Source organism: Rosa rugosa, chromosome 3, assembly GCF_958449725.1.
Source record: "Rosa rugosa chromosome 3, drRosRugo1.1, whole genome shotgun sequence".
Lineage (NCBI taxonomy): Eukaryota > Viridiplantae > Streptophyta > Magnoliopsida > Rosales > Rosaceae > Rosa > Rosa rugosa.
The window spans coordinates 3,734,106-3,760,119 of NC_084822.1; the positions used below are offsets into that span (position 1 = coordinate 3,734,106).

Here is a 26,014-nt window from a genome sequence, read left to right on the forward strand (position 1 = left end):
CTGATGGATTTAGTAATAATTCACTAGTAAAATTTATTTATAAATTAAATTATGTGATGTTGTTTTCTTCCATCACATTGGCTAGTTTGTAACAAAAACTTAATATTTATTTAAGAAAAAAAATTTATAATAATTTGCCAAGTCTTGCAAGTTTTGATGAGCGATGAAATCATAAAACACATGCGAAATTTCGTCAAGGAATGTTATTGTCACCAGTGAGAGGTTAGCTAGAAAGAGTAAAAGACCTAGTTCAGCTCTCCAATTGAGACCAAATCTGGTCAAAGAAACCTTTGGTTCGTACGTGTGGCTTCCACTCCAAGCAAGCAACTCCATTTTATTTATATATTTTCGTCTCCTTCTTGTTAAACTATTATACAAAAATGCAAATACGTAGTCAAATTAATCGTATTGTAAGTTTGCTACTGGTATGCTTGGACTTGGGAGTGATCGAGACTGTGAAAGCATCGTGGAAGTTGGGTCAAGTCACTAACTCATTTTCATGTGATCTTATTTTCGTCTGTAACATTAATGGCGCCAAATACAAGAAGAACCCTACACACCTGTATCTTATATAAACACTACTCTACTTCCATTACTGTCCATAACCACAAGTCCTTCACTTCCCAAGAGCTAAATCACAGAGTCACATAGACCCACAAAACTAGATTCCCATTCTTGGATCACCAAGTTGTTGAAGATGGTTTCTTACGAGTATGTTTTGGCTGGGGTGTTGGTTTCTTTGCTGGGCTCTATTTTCTTCATGATCATCAGCTCTACTTTGGGGGGAAAGAAACAATTCAAGGCTTCAGGTGCAGTAAAGAGTAATGGATTCGGAAACGGTGAGTTTCTGCCGGAAATGGAGGAGGAGAAAAGTACCGATGTCGTCATTGTCGGCGCCGGAGTTGCTGGTGCAGCTCTTGCTTACACTCTTGCCAAGGTCAGATTATGATTTCTTTCTTAGTATTTGATGCGATTCTGTTCTATTTACTTTAAGTTCCATTCTTTACAATCAACAGCAAGACAGAACCAAAGAATGTTACATATAAGAAAACTTCAAGAGGAGAGTAGTCATAGGCATTACCTAAAGTTTATTACATTCAGGTTTATGAAGTCTTGCTCTAGTGACTTTTAATTTGGGCTTCTGAGTTAAGCATCTGTTTGCTTCTTATCACAGGAAGGACGGCGTGTACATGTAATTGAAAGAGACTTGAGTGAGCCAGACAGAATTGTTGGGGAGCTGTTGCAGCCTGGGGGATATCTCAAATTGATTGAATTGGGTCTTGAAGGTCGTAATCTAGAATTGTGTTCATTGTAAAGTTGTTTACTTTAAATCATACTTCTGCTGAGGTTGAATGATTATTACTGAACTGGCACCTAAATTTTGATGAACATTGAGCAATATCTATTCGTGACCACAGATTGTGCAAATGAATCGATTGATGCCCAGAAAGTGTTTGGTTATGCTCTTTACAAAGATGGGAAGGATACAACACTGTCTTATCCCTTGGAGAAATACAGTTCAGATGTGGCCGGGAGAAGTTTCCACAATGGGGGTTTCATTCAAAGAATGCGTGAAAAAGCTACCACTCTTTCAAAGTAATGCACATTTCCCTTCATTATATTACAATATTTCTATTCTATGGATTCTTTATGTGATTACTGAGGTGGAATCTGTTTCAAGTTTCAATCTTTTACTCATGTCCCATGGAATTCCATTGCAGTGTGAAAATGGAACAAGGATCAGTGACAACACTAATAGAGGAAAAGGGTATTGTCAAAGGGGTGATTTACAAGAACAAGGCTGGAGAGGAGATGAGAACATATGCTCCACTAACAATCGTGTGCGACGGCTGCTTTTCAAATTTGCGCAAATCTCTTAGTGCTCCAAAGGTAACAATGGGGTACCTCATGTTTATTATTGACAGGAAAGTTTTGTTGGCACGGGTGTTTGTTCTTTCATGAGACCAACACGTATTTTTTATTAATGCAGGTTGAAAGTCCCTCTTGTTTTGTTGGTTTGATCTTGGAGGACTGTGAGCTTCCACACGCAAATCATGGGCATGTCATTCTGGGAGACCCTTCACCCATCCTGTTCTATCCCATCAGTTCCACCGAGGTTCGCTGTTTGGTAGATGTGCCAGGAACAAAAGTACCTTCAGTAGCTAGTGGTGAAATGGCCAACTATTTGAAAACTGTGGTAGCGCCTCAGGTATCTTTCAATAACTTGCTTGACTTGATTTGTTTAAACTTGCAAGTTGATACACACACCGCCCTTGAACTGAACTGATCTGAGGACTACTTTGTATTTCAGGTTCCCCCACAACTGTACAATGCTTTTATGGCTGCTGTCAACAAGGGAAACATCAGATCCATGCAAAACAGAAGCATGGCTGCTAATCCTGTTCCCACTCCTGGTGCAATTTTGTTGGGGGATTCATTCAACATGAGGCATCCTTTAACAGGAGGAGGAATGACCGTGGCTCTTTCAGACATTGTTCTTCTCCGGGATCTTCTTAGACCCCTACGTAATCTGAATGATGCACCTGCTTTGTGCAATTACCTTGAATCATTTTACACACTGCGTAAGGTAAAGCCACATTCAGATAACTCATAACTGAAACTTCTTTTTTTATGCCATTTTATGTTCCAATGTGGCATTTTTGGGGTTTCTTCTTTGCTGACAATGCTTTTGTTATCATTACAGCCTGTGTCATCTACCATAAACACATTGGCAGGTGCATTGTACAAGGTGTTTTGTGCATCACCTGATCCAGCAAGACAGGAAATGCGTGAAGCCTGTTTTGGCTATTTGAGCCTTGGAGGCATCTGCTCATATGGACCAGTATCTCTTCTCTCTGGTCTTAACCCTCGTCCATTACATTTGTTTCTCCATTTCTTTGCTGTTGCCATCTATGGTGTTGGCCGCTTAATGCTTCCGTTCCCTTCACCTAAACGCATGTGGCTTGGTTTTCGATTGATCTTGGTATGGCAACGAAATTATTTCCACTTCTTTCTTATGAACATGTTTGTCAATTATGTATAAATTTCCATGTACACATAACTGGCTGCTCATAAATATCTCTCTGGTGTTCTACTTATTAAATGTTTCTGGTTTTTATTTTTCAGAGTGCATCAGGCATCATATTCCCGATTATAAAGGGTGAAGGAATTAGACAGATGTTCTTTCCTGCCACAATACCAGCATATTACAGATCTCCTCCTGTTCATTGAAGAAATGGAACTAGTATATGAGTATATCTAGAGAAATAGTTAGCTATATTTTTTTATTCTATTGATTTGATAAACCAATTTGTATCAAATATCAAATCATCAGCAGTAGTTCCACCCAGAAAGTAAAGATCAAGATGGGTGGTCAATGCTAATAGATAGCAAATTATGCTCCTAGTTCTTTTAGGAATTCTTGTTCTGTGATAGGAACAAGCAAGGTCTCACATGATAATAAATTTGTACAAAACTATATCAGTTGGTAACTAATGCACATGCTTTTTTGGTTATCGACTTATATAGACAATTTGATCCACCATTTTGCTATCAGAGTCCATGCCTCCAAAAAAACTCTGTTGCAGTGGCTATGATAACACAATTTCCTTCTCAAGCCAACTAATTAAGATATCGGTAGTGTCTTCACCAAGGTCAAAATGAGGTTCTTCTTCTTCTGATCGAGTCACTTCAATCTCAATCCATAAGCAAACTATGGCAGTTGATTAATTGATCTACATTACGAAAATTAGCAGAATACTAACAAAGTGCTGGATAGATTATGTGTATGACAGTATGACTCAGAACAGATATATCATATATACATGGCAATATGGCATCATGTTGAAATGTGTTTTGTATAATATGATCATAACATGATCAGCTTTTTTTTCCTTTTTTCTTTGAACATGTATGATATGATCATCCAAAAGGCAAAAGAATATTATAGCTCGCAGAAGAGTGGGGCTAGCTGAACAAACCAAAGTTATATGTAGCAAGGATGTTATTTGACATGTACTTATACAAAGGCATATGCCAAGAGCTGCACAAGGTTTCTGTGCAGAAGTTTTACAATCAGTATGGCATCATTTTTAACCTCCTAACAAAGGCTTTGTCATGACTTCATTGACATTCGTTGACAGCTACTTCTTTCTCATCTGGTAGCACCTAGCTATGAATCAATACTTAAACCCATTTAAAACTACTCTAAGAGATATATAGTATTACCTTGTAAACAGTAGAAAACCCACCTTGTCCAAGCTTGCATGCATCAGAAATACTATATATCCTGTTAGTATATCAACTACATCCTCAATATAGAATCTTGTTGGGAGGAACTGTCTCCTCACTCCAATTTTTACATTCTGAGAAACCATTCGTGAATTTTCAGGAACTATACTCTTAAGAGACATTTATTTTTTCTTTTATTGCATTCATTGCATAGCTTAGAACATACTCCAAACTCTCTACATATGTTTGAAGATCTTCTTTTTACTTGCCTTCTCCAAAACTAAAATACCAGCACTATAGATATGTTTAACAGGAAACTACGAGCTGCTAGTTCACTGCAGGCAATATCTGTCCTATGATCTTGTAGCATACATATATCCCAAATCTAACTGTGGTCAATTTCTACATATTAAGTATGTCATACTGGTATTAAATGTCACACAAATAGAAGCTAATTCAAGTTTTCGTAGATAAAAGAATGAAAATATTGCAAAATTCTAGCCATACTTTCGTAGGAAACAAACTCATCCATTAGTCTGTTCATTTCCTTCCAAACGAAATACAGAACCCTAACTACATTCTGGTGTTAAAAATCTTGGCCTCAAACAGGACCACAAAGTTTAGATTTTAGATCTCAGTTTGTTCAGAATTCAGTCTTTTCACTGATATCCCTTTTCTTTTGGTAAAATGAGGGAGAAGTTCAAAAATAAATAAATACTCTTTTGGTAATATAGCCATAATACATTATGAATATAATGAAACAAATGATGGACAAAGGCACAATGTACCCTTTAAAGTTCAGTCACTTTACATTGAACAGAATTGAAGGCAAAATTCTCAGTCTTTTAACCACAACACTATGAGTTCGACCCCATCAGTCAAGACCCTATTCATATCATAACGAGTAGAACATAGTCAAATCAGAAAATATTAACTTCAACACATAATTCAAATTTCTAGTAAACACAATCCACATAGGTGAAGAGGCCAGCATCCAAATACTCTAGGTTATTTCAGAAGGATTTGAACATCCTGTGTCTCATAATTTGATTGTGAAATGGTCATCATAGATAGAAAAATGTATGGTTCCTGTGGAGTGGGTGTGATTATATGTGATTCCAAATGGTTATTTGTATGTGCAAAGTGCAGTAGGATTGGAGAATTGCACCTCTTATTGTTGGCACTGACTGTAAAGAAGCTGTTCATTCAACTCTAAAGCACTTGGAAATTAAAAAGCCAATGACAAAAAAAATATTTGGATTAATTACCACAGCTATAGCTTTGTACAAGGTTTCATGGATCTCTAGCAGAACAACAAATCTGAAAAAGAACCAAGAACATAATTTTCATCTTGATCTTTCCTTCCTAGATGAAATTAATGCTTCTGATTTGATCATACACAAATTGGTCTATCAAATCAATAAAATAAAAGAATCTGGGTACCAATTTTTCTCTAAAGACATTCTTGTTTGGATTTCTTCAATGAATAGGAGGGGATCTGTAATATGCTGGCACTGTGGCAGGAAAAAACATCTGTCTAACTCCTTCACCTTTTATTATGGGGAATATAATGTCTGATGCACTCTGAAAATAAAAAACCAGAAAGATAATTTGTAACTGAAAATTTATAACTGGCAACATGCCAACATTTTGATGAGAAAGTATGGTGGGAATGTTTGGTTAGCATACCGAGATCAATCTAGCCCCAAGCCACATGCGTTTGGGTGAAGGGAATGGAAGCATTAAACGCCCTACACCATAGATAGCAACAGCAAAGAAATGGAGAAACAAGTGCAGCGGACGAGGGTTAAGACCAGAAAGAAGAGATACTGGTCCATATGAACAGATGCCTCCAAGGCTCAAATAGCCAAAACAGGCTTCACGCATTTCCTGTCTTGCCTGATCAGGTGATGCACAAAACACCTTATACAAAGCACCTGCCAATGTGTTTATGGTGGATGACACAGGCTGCAATGCATACCAAGCACAATGTCAGCAAAGCAAGAACCACAAATAATAAGTTTTCTGGTACACAAAATGGCACACGGTTTAGTTACTAGTTATCTGAATTTAGGCTTTACCTTACGCAATGTGTAGAATGACTCAAGGTAGTTGCACAAAGCAGGTGCATCATTCAGATCGTGTAGAGGTCTAAGCAGATTGCGGAGAAGAACAATATCTGAAAGAGCCACAGTCATTCCTCCTCCTGTTAATGGATGCCTCATGTTGAACGAATCCCCCAATAGAATTGCACCAGGAGTGGGAAGAGGATTAGCAGCCATGCTTTTGTTTTGCATTGTTCTGATATTTCCCTTGTCGATGGCAGCCATAAAAGCATTGTAGAGCTGACGCGGAATCTGAAGTACAATGTAGTCATCATATTAGTCCAGTTACTATGAAGTGCAAATGAATCAAAATCAAGCAAACTAGAGAGATAAATACCTGAGGAGCCACCTTGCTTTTCAAATACTTAACCATTTCACCACTAGAAACTGAAGGTACTTTTGTTCCCGGTATATCCACCAAACAACGAACCTCAGTGGAACTGATAGGATAAAACAGGATGGGTGAAGGGTCTCCCAAAATGGCATGTCCATGATTTGCGTGTGGAAGCTCACAGTTCTCCAAGATCAAACCAACAAAACAAGATGGACTTTCAACCTGCAACAATACCAAATAACACTGTTGGTATCATGAAACAACAAACACTCGTGTCAACAATAATATGAGGTACCCCATTGTTACCTTTGGAGCACTGAGAGATTTGCGCAGATTTGAAAAGCAACCATCACACACGATTGTTAGTGGAGCATATGTTCGCATCTCCTCTCCAGCCTTGTTCTTGTAAATTACTCCTTTGACAATGCCCTTTTCCTCAATTAGTGTTGTCACTGATCCTTGTTCCAATTTTACACTGCAAAGAAATTGGGGAACATGTGTAAGAGGTTGAAACAAATTACATGAAAGGAACCAAAAACAAGAATTCATAGAATAAAATCTTGTAACATAGTTGATGGAAATGAGGATTACTTAGAAAGAGTTGCAGTTTCTTCACGCATTCTTTGGATGAAACGCCCATTGTGAAAACTTCTGCCAGCCACATCTGAACTGTATTTTTCCAAGGGATAAGACAGTTTTGTGTCCTTCCCATCTTTGTAAAGAGCATAGCCAAACACTTTCTGAGCATCAATGGACTCATTTGCAGAGTCTGTATTCACAAATAGATATTGTTCATCAGAAACTATGGAAGATCACTGAAATTAAACTGTGCAATTACTTCATAGATGTGCACGGTTCATTCTAAACTGAATAAGGTGATTGCTTACCTTCAAGACCTAACTCAATCAATTTGAGATAGCCCCCTGGCTGCAACAACTCCCCAACAATTCTATCTGGCTCACTCAAGTCTCTTTCAATTACATGTACACGCCGTCCTTCCTGTAACAAGAAGCAAACAGATGCTTAACTTAGAAGCCCAAATTAGAGACGGAGCTAAAAAAAGCTGAGCCACTACAGCAGTATCTGAAACCTGAACTACAATTCACCACCTTAAGCTTACTCAAATGTAATATACGGTTCTGTTTTGCAGCTGATGGTAAAGAATGGAACTTTAACTACATTTTGGACTACAGTACTCATTAAATTACTAGCCACAAGAGACCAAGTAACAGAGAAATAAGCGATTAACTCTCATCTATTGAAAGAAGCATCATCTTTTTTCTTTTTTTCTTTTACCTAAACGATGTGCATAAAAATAATAAATCCTGGAAGTTCTGGGTTGTTGGTGATAATGAAGTTGAAATAGAACAGAATCCCAATCAAATTCAAAGAATGTAAGCAAGAGTGTAAGCAAGAGCTGCACCAGCAACTCCGGCGCCGACAATGACGACATCTGTACTTTTCTCTTCCTCCATTTCCGGCTGAAACTCACCGTTTCTAAACCCATTACTCTTGACTCCTCCACTTAAAGCCTTGACCGTTTTGTTTCCACCAAGTGTAGCACTGATGATCATGAAGAAAACAGAGCCCAGCAATGAAGCTAACAACCCACCCAGAACGTACTCGTAAGAAACCATCTTCAATGAACTGATTAGGAATCAAGAGTGGGAATTTAGTTCTCTGCGTCTCTGTGATTTAGCTTTTGGGATTTGTTGGGATATGAAGGAGTTATGGTTATGGACAGTTAGGGAAGTTGAATGGGTTTATATAGAGATGTGTTGGAAGCAGGTGTACGGTGTCTTCAATCAAAATTAAAATATGAAAGGCGCGCCTGCCCAAGGGGTTGTGTTGTGAGCCTATAGAGTTCAACTACTGCTATGCGGGACTTGGAACGTTTTTCCGATTGATATCCGAGTAAAGGTTGAATTTTGTGCAAGGAAATTAACATCCATATTTTGAAAGGGGATAAAGTGTTGTTCACGTCAATTCAAAGAGAAGATTATGTAAAGAATTATTGATGATCCAAAAATTAAATTTAGTCTAGAATTAGAATAAAAAAACGATAGTAAAAACTAAAAAGTATACATTTTTTGAATAAAAAGGTACCTGTTTAAGGATATTTCTATTTGTGTTTAGCCCAAACTCTAGGTTACTTGACCTAGTGGTAATAAGGTTAAATTAGAAAGATCTAGATTGTTATTGAATGTATGATTACTTTCCTTGTATGATTGAGATTCTATACATTGTAATCCTCTATATAAAGAGGCCCCTATTATCAATGAGAATACACAGCGAATTTCCTCTCAAATATCGTTTCCCTAAAACACGTTATCAGCACGAAGCCCTAACCCTGAAACAAATAGCTAAACCCTGATTCAAGAAGCTAAAAACCTTGAATCCGAATACAAAATGTCACGCCCCGAATTTTGAATAACAAATTCAAATCCGAAACATGAATAATAATAATTACAAATAACGTTCTGAATTTTTTTCTCAAAAACAAACACACCTCACACCAGTCAATATTACATAAACCAAATCCTCAAGTTATTTATTACAGCACACTCTCACCAAATCAAATTGTAAGGCTCAAAAGAGCATAACTTCCCTCACAAATACAAATGTTGTAAAACAAATACTAATACTCTAAACCGCACGATCACCGCCCTGATTCTCCTGACCTGTAGGATTATCCGCTACACCGTTTGAATAGTGTACCGGGATTGCAACAACACAAAACCCGGTAAGCTTTTTGAAAGCCCGTATGAGTAAATTTAAGAATTGCACAATTAAGTTAACAATTTCAACTCAAGTATTTCTTAGCATAAGTAATTGAAGTGCATAACATCACTTCAAGCATCAATCAATTCACATCTCACAATGATCACTAAGAAACAACAAAACTTTTCTTATCAATTCAAGTTCCACTGAACGACTAAGAAAGAACAACCCCGCACTTTCTTTTACACTAAAATATACCATGGGTGCAATAATACTATGTATCCCCCAAGAAGTATATTGTACTCAAGGGCGCAATAACACAAAGTCATCCCCCAAGCAGTACGTTGCACCCAAGGGTGCGATAACTCGCAGTTATCCCCCAAGAAGTACAATGGCAGACAGACTAGAGCTCTAATTGAATCGTAGCCTGTCACCTCGGCCGAGGTTCAAACCTACGATAATAACTGCCTCAATCATCAATGTGATAAGAGTACTAGACTCTATCATTTAATCAATCCACACGACTCAATTATCACACTTTACTCAATTACTCTTCATCAAAAACAACTCAACAATATACTATAATTTATATTTTTGAAAGAGTAATGCTTGAAACGGTAAATCAATTAAATCAATTCCACACTTCCCAAATGCCACACCATCCAATATATTTTCCACGTAAATATATATATATATATATATATATATATATATATACGTAGTCACCCTCACAGGAATGACCACTAATACCAACTATAGTTCACAGCAACAAAAAAACAAGAAATTCATTTTATAGTTTAAATACATTTTACTTACCTATGGACCGTAGTTGAACAAGTCCATATAATTTAAAACAAATATTTATTTTCTTAAAAACAATTTCCACAAATTCACAATTGAATATAAATCACTGAATTTCGGTTCATAAATGAACCATGTGCGATTTACTCACCTCTAATCCAGCTGCGCCTTCTTAACAGCTCAAACAACGATTTTACGAATTGTTCGCCAAATCAATCCGTCGATCACCTAATCCAATATGATTTTAACTTAGCCAACAACTCATAAACATACTTAAACGACGATCTAACGGTCGGATCGAAATTAAACGATGATCCAACGGTCGAATCTTCTTGAATCGCCCTTACAAACATCTCCACAAACTTATACGAAAATCCGACGGTCGGATTCTCACGAATCGCCTTCCGAATCATCTTTTTACAATTTATACGAAGATCCAACGGTCGGATCTTCGCCCATGACCACAAAAAGTCACTAGAACAGTCATACAATCAATATATCTAAACTACAAGCCCATCAGACGGTCCGATCTTCACAGATCATGAATCGAACGATCGAAATTGATCGAAACGTAAAAATTCATAACTTAATCATACGACATCCAAAAATTGCGTATAATATATCGACAAGATCGTATTGAAATGTAGAATCAAAAAATGTACAGAAACCAAATTTTTGACCCCCGAAGGTGGCCGGAAAGTGCCGCCGTAGTTAGTGGCAGAGCCGCCGCCGACCACCGCCAATGGTGTCGGGGACGGGCTGCACTTCTTTATCTTAACATGCTGATCGATTCTCATAACTAGCTCGAGATCAGAAAATAACCGGAAGAGGTCGAAAAATTACCAGAATAGTCACGGTGGCCGGAAAATTCCCAGAATCCGGCGAGCTTGAGTTCGACGTAAAAACTTCCACTACTTGCTTCGATCCCTTCTGGATATTTGTTCAGCAACTCAAGGCGATCTCCCCAGTTCAATAATCACTCAAAACGAAGCTCTACAGCTCGAGATATCCGGATCGAAAGTTCCGTTCGATCTAGATCGGGGTTGACTTGCAGCCGCTGCCACGGGCCGCGCCTCCGTGTAAGGCTGCTTCTAGGAGCTTCAGTAATTTGAGGCGAGCACGAGGATGAAGTTTGGCAAGGATCGGTGGCCGGAAACACGAGTTATCAAGCTTGGAACTAAAACGCGCTCAAACCGGGCAAAGCTTCCCGCCACCGCTGCCCCTTATGTGGTTTATCCACTACCCCTTAAAATACGGAATACTTGATCAAAGGTGTCTGCCACTTAATTTGCTTTGATTAAGAAAAAAACTAGGTTATTACACAAAACCTTGAAGCCTTTTCTGCCTCCACCTCACACCTTGAAGAACTCGATTCCAGGAATCCAGAACCGGCGGCGGCACACCAAGAACCGGCCGGAAACCTACCGAACCGGCCACCGGAAGCTCCATACAACTCGCAGCAAATATTCCATCGGTTCACCATCTTCCGGACCTCCAATTTCCACCAAATTTTGATAGAAGAAGCCCACTGATCTGAAGTTTCAGGAACCGGAAGAAAAAGTTCAAAAACCGGCCTAAAAATACGTGAACCGGCCATCTGAGCATCTGCGTCTTGAACCGGCAGAAAAGAAGAAGAGAAGAAAAGAAAGAAAAAAAAAAAGGGGGAAAGGAAAAGAAGCCCAGAAGCCCAAGGCAGAGGCCCACTGACGCAAGGCCCACCGCCACGTCAGCTTCCAGGACCCACTGCCACGTCAGCATCAGACCCCACTGCCACGTCAGCACCCAGGGACCCACTGCCTCGTCAGCATCAGGACCCCACTGCCACGTCAGCTCGGTCAGCAGTCAACGCCGGTCAACGACCGCCGGCCAGATTTCCGGCGACTTTTTCCGACCACTTTTCCGGTCAAATTTTCCGGCGACCTATTTCGAGGTATTTTTTTACTAAACGTTCCCGTTTTTTTAGAGTTTTTTTTAATTCAATTTCTCTTCTTTTTCGGGGACTTGCAACCTCCCTTCTTCTACCCCCTTTTCTTCTTCATAGGGGAGACCTAATTAAGCCGAACTGTGGGGGTTCGTGCTCACTCCAAGCTTGGAGCTTGTTGAGATCTCCAAACTTAGAGTTTGTAGAGAATTTATGATCGACCAATTGCATCATTGTTTCGATCTAATCCAATCCCTCTTGGAATCGAATTTCTTGGAAGCGACTACGCTCCGAAATTCCTAATTTCTTGGAAGCGACTACGCTCAGAAATTTTATATGTTTTCGTGGTAGCTTTTTCCGCTCCGAAACTAACCCTTTTCTTGTTCTCTTTCAGGATGAGTAACCTGAAAAAATTGGAATTTGCTCCATTGGGAACAACTGGCTCTGAATATCATAGGTGGGTTCGTGATATCCGCCAGCATCTCAAGGCGGATGAAATCTTGAATACGATTCTCGAGCCTAGCCAGAACGTGCTAATTGTTGAGCAAGCTCAAGCTTTGGAAGCAAATAGAGCAGCCTTAGAGGCAAATAAGGCGAAAGCCATCATCCTAATGACTCGTCATATGGATGATTCACTCCAGTACGAGTGTATGAATGAAGAAGACCCCAGAAGGTTGTGGGTCTCACTCGAAGAAAGATTTGGCAACGTCCGTGACTCCCTGCTTCCTGACCTAGAAGTGAGATGGCATAGCCTCCGCTTCTGTGATTTCAAGTCAGTTCTTGACTACAACTCGGAAGCACTTCGCATTAAATCCTTAATGGAATTCTGTGGTAAAGAGATCACAGATGCGATGTTGATTGAGAAGACTCTCTCTACCTTCCCCGTCTCTGCATTGATGGTTGCTAAGAACTATCGAATCGATGTTGCTGCAGGACGGATCACAAGGTTTCATGAGCTCATTGGAGCTATGAATGTCGCTGAAAAGCATGACAACATCCTTGTGAAGAACTATAATTCGAGATCCGTGGAAATAGAGCATATTCCAGAATCCAGTTATAGTCGCGCTCCTAAGAGAAGGCGCCAAGAGCGAAACCATAACCTTAGGGATACTTCTGGATGTTTTGGTCCATATAATCGCTCTACTTGGGAAGGTAACCGCCAATATAGGCGAACACGGAACCAAAGAGGTCAACGTGGAAAGAGAGAGGGAGGCAACGCCTCTGGCCATGTTGGTGGCGCCACCAACACTAAGAGCCATCTAAATGACGCTTTCAAAGTGCCTCAATCAATGGAGTTTGAGCAAAGAGATGTATGTTCTCGATGTGGAGTGTCTGATCATTGGACACACATTTGTAGAGCTCGTGAAGAAATTGTCACCTACAAAGCATATTGTGAAGCAAGAGAAGCTCACTATGTGGAACAAGAAGATCAAGAAGATGATCTAGAATGAAAGGTTGAAGACTACAAATCTGGCTGGGATCGATAGATCGCCAATTCTGTTTAAGTCTTTATTTTTCCAAGAGATGTAATAGGCAATTGCCATATACTTTGTAGTAAATGCCATTGGTTTAGTTTTTCTTCACATAGGCTCATCCAAAATGAGTGTGATGTCTAGGAAGGTTTTGAGATAAGTGGTACTTAAGCGAGCTTTGCTCCACCGACATCTCTCTACTCACTTGGTCATATTTATTTTGGAGTACCGAAAGAAGTCAAACGACTACCTTTGTTTTGAATTAGCTAGCATTTGGATTAGATTCTCCTAATGGTTAAGAGACAATGATGTACTCCGTTGGCTTATGAATAAAATTCCGAGTTCTTTTCATTATGACTCAATTTTGATTCTGAGCATATTACTTTGTGACTATGATGGCTGAGCCATCAATATTAATTCAAGGACATGGAATAGCCCAAGTTCCCATTGCCAAATGACACCTTTATTACTGTCACAGAAACTTTCTACGCTCTTAGGGCAAATTGCCATATGAATAGCCAACGGATTCCATGCGAAAACGCATGTAGAGAACGGAGATGAGTTCCTTTGCAATACCTCTAACGATTGCGAACAAAGGCGCATCTTAGAGAAGTTTATGTGTCTCTCTAATGGACTCTATGTCACTATTCGAGCTATTAAATCCAATAAAGCTATGAGAGAAGATCTCTTGGATTTAGACACATATTGGCTTTGTCACGACAGGATAGATCATCCTAGTCATGACATGATGATCCGTCTACTGAAGACTTCACACGGACATCCATCCTTTTGAGCAAAACGAAGCAAGAATCTAATGACGCCATACAAGGCGCCAACCATGAGCATAACGCTATGGTTGTTCCTCCTAGTGGCCATGACGCCATACATGGTAATTTCCATGGCTCCATTGCCATGATGGGAGATGTAGTCACACATTTTTCTTCTAATAGCGCTACAGACGCTCAGGCCCAACCAAAATCATCATTGGTTGCTTCTAAGGCCCCTAGCTCATTTTGCAAAGCCTGTTCCTTCGGGAAATTAGGACTAAGACTGTCCTATGCAAATGATATGAAAATACTCATTCTGTTCTTATATAGAATCCGTAGGGATTCTGTGGACTGTTTCAACCAACCTGCGGACGTTTAAATATTTCATGATGTTGGTTGACATGCAAACACGCTGGTCACGTGTTGTGCCATTGTCCACCTATAAATGCTGCTTATGCTCCACTCCTAGCACATATCATATGACAACGGGTTCACTCCCCAGATCATCCTATTCAGTCAATTGGATTTGACTATGCTAGAGAGTTTACATCGAAGACCTTCGATGGTTATTGCATTGGGACTGATGTTGGACATCATATTCCCATGTACACACCCAAATGGTCTTGCGGAAACGACTACGATGGTAGTCCGGACATTGGTAATGCGCACCAATCTCCTTATATCCGCTTGGGGTAATGCAATATCGCATGCAGCTATGCTAATTCGTCTACGACCCACCGCCACTCAATGTACCTCCGCGTTATAGCTAGTGACTGGGTACAAGTATCGTACTTACGCATATTTGAGTGAGCCATTTATGTGCCAATTGCGCCGCCACAACGCTCTATGATGGGTCCTTACAGATGAATGGGCAACTACGTTGGATTTGAGACTCCAACAATCGTCCGCCACTTAATGCCCTTGCGAGGCGATCTAATTACCGCTAGATTTGCGGGTTGTCACTTTGATGAGACAGTCCTCCCGTCGTTAGGGGGAGATAAGAACACGAATGTTCAACAGGAACGACAGGAATTGTCGTAGTCTGTCTCCACTATGTCTCATCTCGATCCCTATTAAAGTGACGAGATCACACAAATATGCTGCAAACATGCCTGCAAGGAAGGACGTCCCTACGAGAGGACGTAGCGCCACCCTACACGGAAGTAGGCATGGCGCCAATGCCAAAGAGAGTGGCACTCTGGCGTTACAAGCCATGGCCCCAGCTAGGACGTGTGGGAGGCCCGTACGTGGGTTCGAAGGATACCTTGGCACAAACCAATCCTTGGATCATCGACACTCAAAATCCGTCTCATGAGTATCTTCCGGGTTATGGTTATCGTTGGGGGACGCCTCAACGTCAGAACCTATTCCTGAGAATATAGAGCTCTATGAAACTTACACTAGTGTACATGAGACATGGGATAGAAACTCCATCATAATTGATGATGTAGTTGCGCATGAGTTTGTTGAGTCCGATGATATCAAACCACGCTTCGTTGATGAATGAATGCCAACGTAGAGAGATTTGGCCTAAATGGAAAGATGCGATCCAGGTTAAGATAGATTCTCTAACGAAGAGGAAGGTTTTTGAGCCAATGATGCCAACACCTCCTAATATAAAACCTATTCACTAATGGGTCTTCGTTAGAAAGCGTGATGAGAAAAAGATATGGCAATCTCACCTTATGGCGCAAGGCTTCTCACAAAACGCCCTGGAATCGACTACGATGAGACATATTCTCTCGTAATGGATGTCATTGCACTCCACTACCTTGTCAGTTTGGTAGTTTCCAAATAACTGAACATGCAACTTACAAATATGGTCACTATGTATCTCTATAGGGATCTAGATACGGAATATACATGAAGGTTCTTGGTGAACTTCATTTACCCAAGTCAAGTGGCTCTAGACCACGGAGCACGTTTACAAAAAGGTTGAAACGCTCACTAAAGTGACTACTTGATTGGGAAGGGATATGCCCACGCGTTTCCATAACAAGTTTCGGATTCTATCACGGTTCATGTTGGACATGATCTTCATTAGAAGCCCTTAAAGAGTTAAGGAAAACCGATGAACACTTGAAATCCGAGTTTGAGATGAAGGATTTTGGGAGAACACGATTATGTCTCGGTTTGGAACTTGAGCATCGTGTTGATAGATGCTTAGGCATTTTGACAAGGTCAAACCTTCAAGCACCCCCATGATCGTTCGTAGTCTTGATCCTGAAAATGATCCTCTTCGTTCGAAGGATGATAATGAAGATGTGCTAGAGGCAGGAGTGCCTTACTTGAGTACAATAGGCGCATTATTGTACTTAGCTAAATGCACAAGACCGGACATCTCGTTTACAATGAACTTGTTAGCTAGATATAGCTCTGCGCCAACGGAACGCCATTGGATTGGTGTAAAAGATATCTTTCGATACTTGAGATGTATGATTGATATGAGCTTTTTCTATCCCTACAAAGAGATGATGGATTCGGACCCATCACACACCAGGAACGCCGCCAACACTGGCCTGCGTCCACTATCCCCATCCCAAAACGACATGTGTTTTGGAAGGTTTTGCTGATGTTGGGTATCTCTCTGACCCACACAAAGGTCATTCCCAAGATGGTTAAGTGTTCACCATGGGTAAAGACCGTGATATCTTGGAGGTCTACAGAATAGACCCTAGTCGCTATATCTTCGAACAATGCAGAGATCATTGCTCTTCACGAAGTGGTTCGTGAATGTATATGGATTGGATCCATAATTACGCATGTTCGAACAGTTGTGGTTTGAAGTCTACCACAGATGAGCCTACGAGCATTTAGGATAATGCTGCTTGTTTTGAACAAATGAGGCAAGGCTACATCAAAAACGATAACACCAAGCATAATCAGCAACAACAGACTCTCCTCGAGATCAAAGTGAACTAGGTTCAATCTGAGGACAGTGTGGCAGACTTGCTCACTAAGTCATTGCCTAAATTCCACTTTCGAGAGACATGTTGGTAGCATCGTTTGCGGAAGTTACCCGAACTCCCATGACCGTAGTCATCAGGGGGAGATGCAGACATCAGGGGGAGATGTCTACATGTATGGTCTCGAAACGTGAAGGGTGTGTTGTGCTCTTTTTCCCCTTCGACCGAGGTTATTTTTGTCCCACTAGGTTTTTGTTACTCGACAAGGTTTTTAACGAGGCAACGAGAGAAGCACCGCGTTTGGACAACACAAGGGGGAGTGTTTAAGGATATCTCTATTTGTGTTTAGCCCAAACTCTAGGTTACTTGACCTAGTGGAAATAGGGTTTAATTAGAAGGATCTAGATTCCTATTCAATGTACGATTACTTTCCTTGTATGATTGATATTCTATACATTGTAATCCTCTATATAAAGAGGCCCCTATTATCAATGAGAATAAACAACGAATTTCCTCTCAAATATCGTTTCCCTAAAACAGTACCGAAGTTTCATTGTAGTTAAGTGCGGCATTGTTACAACCTTACAATCATATTGTAATACATCAAGTATACACTCCGGAGGTTGCTGAAACTAGGCCTCACATTGATTTGCTTCAAAAACTATAGCAGCTAGCCTATGTGTTACTATATTACATGTTCTTGGTGCATGTTGGATCTGTACACCTTAAATTTCCAATATATATAAGCACATGAATATCATCAAGAATAGCTCCAAATTCACTAAGGTACCTGATTGTTGCAAGAAATCTCTTGTACTGCTTCAAGACATTCACTCTCTATGGTGACATTATGCAGTTGCAGTGATTTTGCTTGATCCAAACCCTCCCTAATTACAGTGTAAAACTGTACACACCTAAATTCTCATAAGACGAAGAAGATTTCAATACTTAAACCACTTTTAAGATTCCATTTCCATAGGTATATACTTTCCATAGCAATTCTCACGTTTGAGAATCTTTTTTTTTTAAAAGGATTTGGAACCTAGCCTAGCTGGGAGGCTCAGCCCCACGCCCGGTTCAATTTATTAATAGTAAATTAGGCATCGGGGGGGGGGGGGGGATATAAAACCTGAACCCCTAGCCTCAGAATACAACCCACTAATATCCTCATAGAATACATCCTGAATAATAGCAGGAGTCTCCTCTAACCATACATCATCAAGCAAACCTACACTAGCAAGGTGTGCTAATCTATCTGCAACACCATTTGTTTCTCTGTAAATGTGTCGAACTTGAATAGATTGGAAAGCGGACATGTAAGCTCTGTAATTCTCACGTTTGAGAATCTTTACTAAGTCTTGAATGGGTATATACTAATGTGCCTTTAAGAATTTTTCTTTATACCTTCATATACATACTAGCGCACAAGAACAAGCATGAAGTGTATGAGACCAAATTTGTTGTTGATTCTATAGATTCACTCACTGGTCTCATGCAGACAAACCTATTCACCCTAGTAAGGTCACCTCCGACGGCAGCAGTGGTAGTTGATAGTCCCGATAGTGACTTCCGAACGAAGTTACATTGTAATTGATTTGCACTTCTTCTTCTTCTTCTTTTTCACTACTTCTTTTTGGTCACTCCTTTCACTTCTTTACAACGGTTAAATGATAGTTATTGAATTAGTAGAACTTGGTTTCACATCATAGAAGATATTGACCCCCTTGACAGAAGACGAACTCGAAACAAAGTCAACAATGAAGCACTAAAAATGGTAAACAAATGGGACTAACGAATTTTGATTGGGGTTGGTTATACTACATCATTATATTCATTTATAAACTGATGTCGCATTGTTTCATTCATTGTAGAATGAGTTAATAATTAATCACGTCCTAAAAAATTTATTGTGAGAGTAAATTTATTTTGTGACCTTTTTTTTTTTGAATAGAAATTGATATCATTAGAATCAATAGCCCGGCATTCAGCCAATGGCTAGAGTCTAGCTGCACTGACAGAAAGATAGCCGGCAAGAAAATCCGGAACCCTAATCTAAGCAAAGCAAACTCATTACAAGTCACTGATAAGCTCGCTATAATTAGCGAACTTATAGACAAAGAAACTCCAAAGTCTTCTAGGGCAAAATCATATTCTAACCTCCCATTAGCCAATCACGCAATTGTGGTACCAATAGAAAGTCACTTCCTAGCCAACAAATAGGAGCAACTCCTTATCCATAAGCCGCTTGAACGCCAATCTTGTTCCAGATAATTACCAACTCCCGTAGCAGTCTTGATCCGAAACGATTGGTTCTGGACCAAAAGTCGACCTAAAAGCCCAAGAATGTCCACATCTCAGGCCAGGTCCACCTTCATCACTAAGTGACAAATGAGGGTGGTAAGACGTACACCCTCCCTACTGGCCCATAACAGAAAGCCCAACAACTGAAACTTGACCCCAGGCCCAAGGGCCCAAGGCCAAACTCGAGCCAAGAGGGCAGAAACCCTAGGCCACTGCAGCCGTGCCGCCTCCGCCTCCGTAAGGCCTCCCGGCGACCAGCCCATCCTCCACAGCCTCAGAACTTCGAGCAGAACCCCCGGTGCAACTCAAAGCTAAACCACCAGCCAAATCAAATCACTGCAGAGATCACAGACCCACACTCTGCAATCCGATTACCTGCACAGTAGCCGGCGACGCGTTGATACCTCCGGTGACCAACGATGCAGCTCTGCCAATTTGGAGCACCTGCACAACAGTCGAAACCAGGGAGATCGAAGTCGTCCGCAACCCACCGCCTCCACGCCGATATCGTAGGACTCTCACGGGCTGGAGCGAACCCAGAAAAAAACCCACAGTCAGAGAGGCCTCGAATTCAAGAACCTCTCGCCGCAACCCAGGATCGACGCTGAGGATCCGCTTCGCGCCGCCGCCTAACCTCGCCGCTTCACGGACGCCGCCTTGCCTGAAGGAAGGACGTCGCCGCCAGTCGAAACCTAGGTTTCGAAACCAAAGTCGCTCCGAGAAGTTCAGAGACGCTTTTTATTTATTTTGTGACCTTGTAGGCTTGTACTCCTTATTTTCATTTAATATATTTAAGCAATTTCTTTATAACAAAAAATTTAATAAAACTTGATTGGCCATTTCATTAGAGGAGTTACAATATTTAACTGGCCGACAATGTCTCGCTACATGTACAACTTTTTATGTACAAATAATGAGGGTTTTGAGTATGAATTTATCAAAATGAATACTAATTGATCAGACAAATCTAAAACGCGTGACAAGATCACCCCAAACAAGATATACTTAGGGTTGTCAATGGGTCGTGTCGGGTTGGGCTTGTGTCGAGGAATATGTCATGTCATAAGAGACAAACCCAAACCCAACCCATTTACTAATCATGTCGAAAATTTAAACTCATACCCAACTTATTTGTTAAATGGGTTACCTGTTTCTAACCTGCTTAACTCATTTAATAAATAGGTCGTGTCGTACGTGTTGGACAAAATGACTCATTTAAGGTTAAAACTACGACCCATTTAACTAAAAAAATGTATAAATTGATTAAATTCACTAAAAATTCTATAAGACGAAGAATATAAATAGTTAAATCCAATAATGATGAAGCAAAATATTTCAAATTGTCCAATCCTATGATCAAATACTCCCAACGTCCAAAATTTCAAGAAGAAGTATAGCATAATCGGGTTATACGGGTTCACTTCGTGTCGGCGGATTGACCCGCGGCTGACCTGTTTATTAAATGGGTCATGACTAGTTGACCCGTGGCCGACCCCACTACACCAAAAACTGCATCACACGACGGCGAAAAAACGTTGTGTGATTTGGAGACTCACCGTCGTGTATCTCGATGTTGTCTGATGAAAACTCAGACGACGGTGAATTCACCGTTGTGTGAGATGCAATCAGTCGACATATATTCATTTGCACCGTTGTCCCAGAACTCGACAGATGCCAGGCGCAACCATGTGCAGCAGTCATGCGCAGCAGTTCACACAACAGAACTTGTTTTTATGTCGTTGTGGGTTAAGATTCTCATACAACGTTTTTTTAATTATTCTGTTGTGTGATTTAAACTGGGACAACTGAGTTCTAGCCTTTTCTGTTGTATGAGATTAAAACTAAATGACGTTAATTATTAAAATCCATTGTGTGATATATATAATTGCGTTGTGTGAATACCCAAATTTTGAATGGATATAAATTAATAGTGAACAATTGGAATACAAATTGAATACAAACCATCAAATGATCAACATTTGTACCAAAGTCATTGGGATACATCAATTCATCAAATATTGAATTTAAGGAACATTGCTAAAGCATTCATACATTGGATAGACTAAAAAGCATTTAAGTTTCCTTGTTAAGTTTTACACGATGAAACAAAATATAGCTTGCTGCATTAATGCTTGGTACTCCACGCTCGATCTCCCAAAGACTCTTTATGCAACATTCCACCATATAGTTCCTGACACAATTAACAAATGCAATGAACAAGAGGGATAATGCCTTACTATGTACATAATATACAAGCATTTTAGAATTAAACAATTTATAATATACAAGCAAGAAAGAAACAGAGAGTGACCTTCTGGGGCATAACAGCAAAAAACACATAAACCTTGCCTTCAAAAGAGAGAGTGAGCTCACTAGTCCACGACAACAAGAACTCGTGCCCCAGACTTCCACCTTATTACCAGCAATGATGTTGTCCCATTTATTCACAGCAAGTCTCAACCACTTGGCCAAGCTTGTAGCAGATGATCAAATCCAACAAATATATACCAACCAAAAGTAAATGCAATTATGACTATATAGAAACCCCTAGCAAGATTGACCGATGCTTCTAGCTCTTTAAGCACTTGTTGGCATTGCAATTTGTTTGCACCTGATATTATATTAAAAGGAACACTGAACACCATACTATGCTCTGAGCATTACAAAACTATAAAGATATTGAGAAAATCTGGTAAATATTTCTTCCAGTGACCATTATCTCTTACTAATCACCAATTTTTTTTTTTAAAAAGTGCACGTTTTATTACTTTTAATAGCATGAAGGTTTACTTTGTTAACTAGGCTAGAGCATACTACTTCCACTAACCTCTATCTTTATTTTATTAAAGTGCAATCCAAGAAAAATTACATATGATGACCATGATGCTTGCACTATGTGAGCAGACTCTGTAAAACTCACTTGGCGAATTGCATTGTCCCCTCAGAAGCCAGTTCATCGTGCTTAGCATTAACTGCCAAGTACAAATGGCCGATGCTAGGGACAAGCGGATTATCTGCTCAAAGATGAATATCAGTACGAGCAACAAATCATTTGGAGTTGGTGCTAAACATTACCAAAATAGTACTCGAGGTGATCTGTTCCCTCAATTGGTTTGTTACTTCATGCCACTTTATCTCAAATTTCTCCAGAGCAATGCTGTCTGAAGGCCAAAAGTAGTGCTCCTGTATTTTTAAGCAGGTAAAAGTTTAACCACCTGATTTCTTATGTATAAGTAACATAAATACCAGAGGAACAACAAATTCTTCAAAAGAAAAAAATAATTTCACCTTGACCTTGAATTGTAAAGTAAGATACAGATTTGCAAATACATTGATGTGTTATTGATCAATATCCATCAAATATTATAATAACCACTAAAAGATGACCGGAAAGAGCTGCACCATGTCACCATCAGTATATGAATCTATTATTACATACTTAAGGCACTTATGCAAACTATTAAACTTATAGTCAGCATCGATTTTAAAATAACGAAAAGTAATTACTAACACTTTCACCCTCACTTGTTCCTTAGATATTTGATTTTAAGCTATAACACATTTCAATCAGAACATTCTCATAGTGCTCATTCAATTTGGCAACAAACTTTTGGAAGATCTCCTACTGCACACAATCTTGCATGAGGAATTTTAATTGGAAGATCTCCTACTTATGTGTTTGCAGTAATTTTGATTTCTTCATGTACTGCAGCACTCCTACATCTGCAGTCCTAGGAATATATCTATATCAAGGGAACATATCTAAATATAAGCATGCATGCCATACTTTTTCTCTGTTTTTTGTTACTAAGATTTAATGCAGCTCATCCTTTGATTGCAATACTAATTGTGTTCATATCTTTTCAATAATGATAGCTTTCAAAGAGAAAAAATGGCATCATCAACTAGAAATACAAGAAAAACGAAGCCTTGCTACTTGCTAATGGGTTCCCAGCCATTCAAGTTTCACTACAAAGAAAGACTGCAGAGTTGGTCCTACACTAAAACCTATGAATTAATTGCAGATTTGACTTTCTAAGATGCAGAACAAAAGGACAACCAAAAAGAAACCTAAATTCATGACCGATCAAATCCAGACTCATACCAGATATCACCCAAATCCGATGAAACTAGGCTACAATACTATAAAAAGAAAACAAAAATTATAAGCATAGCTCAATTCACAGTACCAGAAGCATATCCAATTCAGCCTATGACCATATCTCAATAAACCAGAAGAATGGGATCTCAGTAAACCATATGCAGAATGATAAAGCATTTACCCAAGCAACAACATCATTGTTCTCCCTTATCCATGCCCCTTGAAATCTATCACTTTCCACTGTGGTTTCACACCTACAATCGCAAAAAAAAAAAAAAAAAACAAAAATTTTAACTAAACATAATCTAAAGAACTCTACTTTATTCAAAAACCCAACGAGTTTATGAAAAGAGAGAACCTTTCTCATCTGGGCTTGTTGCTTTTGGTGCTGTAGCGACAGGGGATTGTACGGCCGAGGCTAAAAAGCCCTTGACGAAGAAGAGAGGAACTTGAGGTCTTGGTGTGTGGCTATGGCAGTAGAGGAAGGTTTTGGATAATGGTTTGAAAACGGAGCGTAAAGAAGAAGAAGGTGAAGGAATTGCGGCGAGCTTGAGGGTTTGTAACGTGAAGAAACCGACTGAACTTATTGGGGATATCCTCATCGTCGTCAGATTCATTCTCGTCTTGCTCTTCGATGGTTCTGAAACGACGACGTGCAGCAGCTGCGGCACCGCATCCTCAATGCCAGAAGAATCGGGAATTGAGGTAACCGCCTCAGCGCTGTCGTCACGCTCAAGAGGCTCAGAATTTGCACTTTCCGTGTTGTTGCTCATCGCACTGCTGCTCGATTACTCGAAACCCTAAAGCGTTCAATTCGAATCCCATTTTTTCAATTGAGGAAAACTTCGGTATGGATTTCGAAAAATTGAGTGGGAAATGGGGGATATTGCGGGTTTGAATTAGTGGTTTGGATCTAGGGATTTGGATTATAAGTGAGGAGGGCACAGGATTTGCATTTTGGATAAGAAGGGGAAGGGAAAGTGGCGAAGAAGATGATCGAGGGTCGAGACGGGTCGACAGGTTCGAGAGGGGCGAGAGAGAGGTTTTGTTTTCTTTTTTATCCACTTTACAATTAGGTCGAGATATGGCTAGGTTTTGGGACACAATTAACCCTCAATAAATTCTCTAAGTCACTCCCACAACGATTGTGTAACATACTGTTGTAGGAGCACACTAATACAAAATCAAAATGTCAAAACATGGAGGGAAATATGCCGCGTATAACATTTTGGCTCAAAATGTTGCCGCCCAGTCCAAGTTCATACAACAGAAAATCTTAAATCTGTTGTACAATTACAGCAGCTTACACTAGGCCTATCTAGGGGAAGACATTCAAGCTTCCTCAAACGTAATTTGGTGCTTAGTTTTTCAATCACACAACGGAAATAGTGAAACCCGTTGTACCTAGTAACTCAAATTTCAATGTTTCAAGAGCCAACCAAGACTCTAAAGTGGGGGGAAATCTGCCGCTAAATTTTTTAGGACTCAGACGACGGACAATGGTTAATTCCATTGTGCAATCTAGTTCTGATAAAAAAGTTATCAGTTTGTTGACATTCACACAACAAAATATCACTAATACCGTTGTACAATAGAGCTTACTAAAACACACAACAGATGATTTTCGTTTCGTTGTGTGATTAGTGTTGTGTGATTAACTTTTTGGTGTAGTGCCCGCTTTTTAATCGTGCAGGTTCAATTCGCTTTATTTCGTGCGTATTTCGAGTCGTGTTATCGGATCGTGTCGGAATTGACAGCCCTAGATATACTCCATATCCAAGAAACCTTTGGTGCATATCCAATTGGTAATATACCCCAAACACGCGTGATCTTGTTAATCAGCTCTCCAATTGAGATCACTAAATTTGGTCAAAGAGGGCCAATTCTTAGGTGCGGGTAGCCGCACCACGTGTACGGTGCGGCTGCCCAATCAAATCTCAGAATTTTTTTTCTTTGTTCCGAAATTGTCCCTGATTTTTAAATGTGAAATACCCAAAATACCCCCCTGCTAAGGGAATGATTGGCCTGCCGCACCATGTGGCGGTGCGGCTGCCCCACGCAAGAATCACTCGGTCAAAGAGACCTTTGGTGCGTACGTGTGGCCTCCATTTCCAAGCAAGCAGCAACCCTTTATTTACATATTACATTGTTTTCTTTGTGCTTTGTATCCATATACGTACAAATGCAAATACGCACGTTGTCAATGAATCATATTATAAGTGTGCAAACAAATCATCATCAACGAACTCCACGAGCAATATAATTATAGAGTGACTACTGGCATGGCTTGGACTTGGGAGTGATCGAGACTGTGAAATTGTAAAATTGTGAAGGCATCGTGGAAGATGGGTCAG

At 39.9% G+C, this 26,014-nt stretch overlaps 2 protein-coding genes across 2 annotated transcripts; one reads left to right on the forward strand and one right to left on the reverse strand.

Annotated features, from left to right (window-relative positions):
- The first annotated feature begins 520 nt into the window (after window positions 1-520).
- On the forward strand, window positions 521-3,541 carry LOC133741497 (squalene monooxygenase SE1-like). The gene is made up of 8 exons (XM_062169392.1): window positions 521-937; window positions 1,175-1,286; window positions 1,419-1,596; window positions 1,722-1,890; window positions 1,991-2,209; window positions 2,312-2,587; window positions 2,705-2,983; window positions 3,127-3,541. Exons 1-8 carry the CDS (start codon window positions 698-700, stop codon window positions 3,229-3,231), a joined length of 1,578 nt encoding a protein of 525 aa, XP_062025376.1. The 5' UTR covers window positions 521-697; the 3' UTR covers window positions 3,232-3,541.
- Window positions 3,542-5,470: 1,929 nt separating this feature from the next.
- On the reverse strand, window positions 5,471-8,375 carry LOC133739577 (squalene monooxygenase SE1-like). Its single transcript, XM_062167363.1, has 8 exons — window positions 8,070-8,375; window positions 7,557-7,668; window positions 7,261-7,438; window positions 6,976-7,144; window positions 6,673-6,891; window positions 6,312-6,587; window positions 5,920-6,198; window positions 5,471-5,814 (listed from the first exon to the last, which is right to left on the reverse strand). Exons 1-8 carry the CDS (start codon window positions 8,304-8,306, stop codon window positions 5,710-5,712), a joined length of 1,575 nt encoding a protein of 524 aa, XP_062023347.1. The 5' UTR covers window positions 8,307-8,375; the 3' UTR covers window positions 5,471-5,709.
- Between the last annotated feature and the right edge of the window lie 17,639 nt (window positions 8,376-26,014).

Excerpts from the sequence above, each read along its gene's own strand:
- LOC133741497 (XM_062169392.1), top strand. The coding sequence starts at position 698 with ATGGTTTCTTACGAGTATGTTTTGGCTGGGGTGTTGGTTTCTTTGCTG. Across the intron at positions 1,891-1,990 it reads AATCTCTTAGTGCTCCAAAG|GTTGAAAGTCCCTCTTGTTT; the intron begins GTAACAATGGGG and ends TTATTAATGCAG. Across the intron at positions 2,588-2,704 it reads CATTTTACACACTGCGTAAG|CCTGTGTCATCTACCATAAA; the intron begins GTAAAGCCACAT and ends TTATCATTACAG.
- LOC133739577 (XM_062167363.1), bottom strand. The coding sequence starts at position 8,306 with ATGGTTTCTTACGAGTACGTTCTGGGTGGGTTGTTAGCTTCATTGCTG. Across the intron at positions 7,669-8,069 it reads CAGCTCTTGCTTACACTCTT|GAAGGACGGCGTGTACATGT; the intron begins GCTTACATTCTT and ends TTCTTGTTACAG. Across the intron at positions 5,815-5,919 it reads TTGGGGCTAGATTGATCTCG|AGTGCATCAGACATTATATT; the intron begins GTATGCTAACCA and ends TTTTATTTTCAG.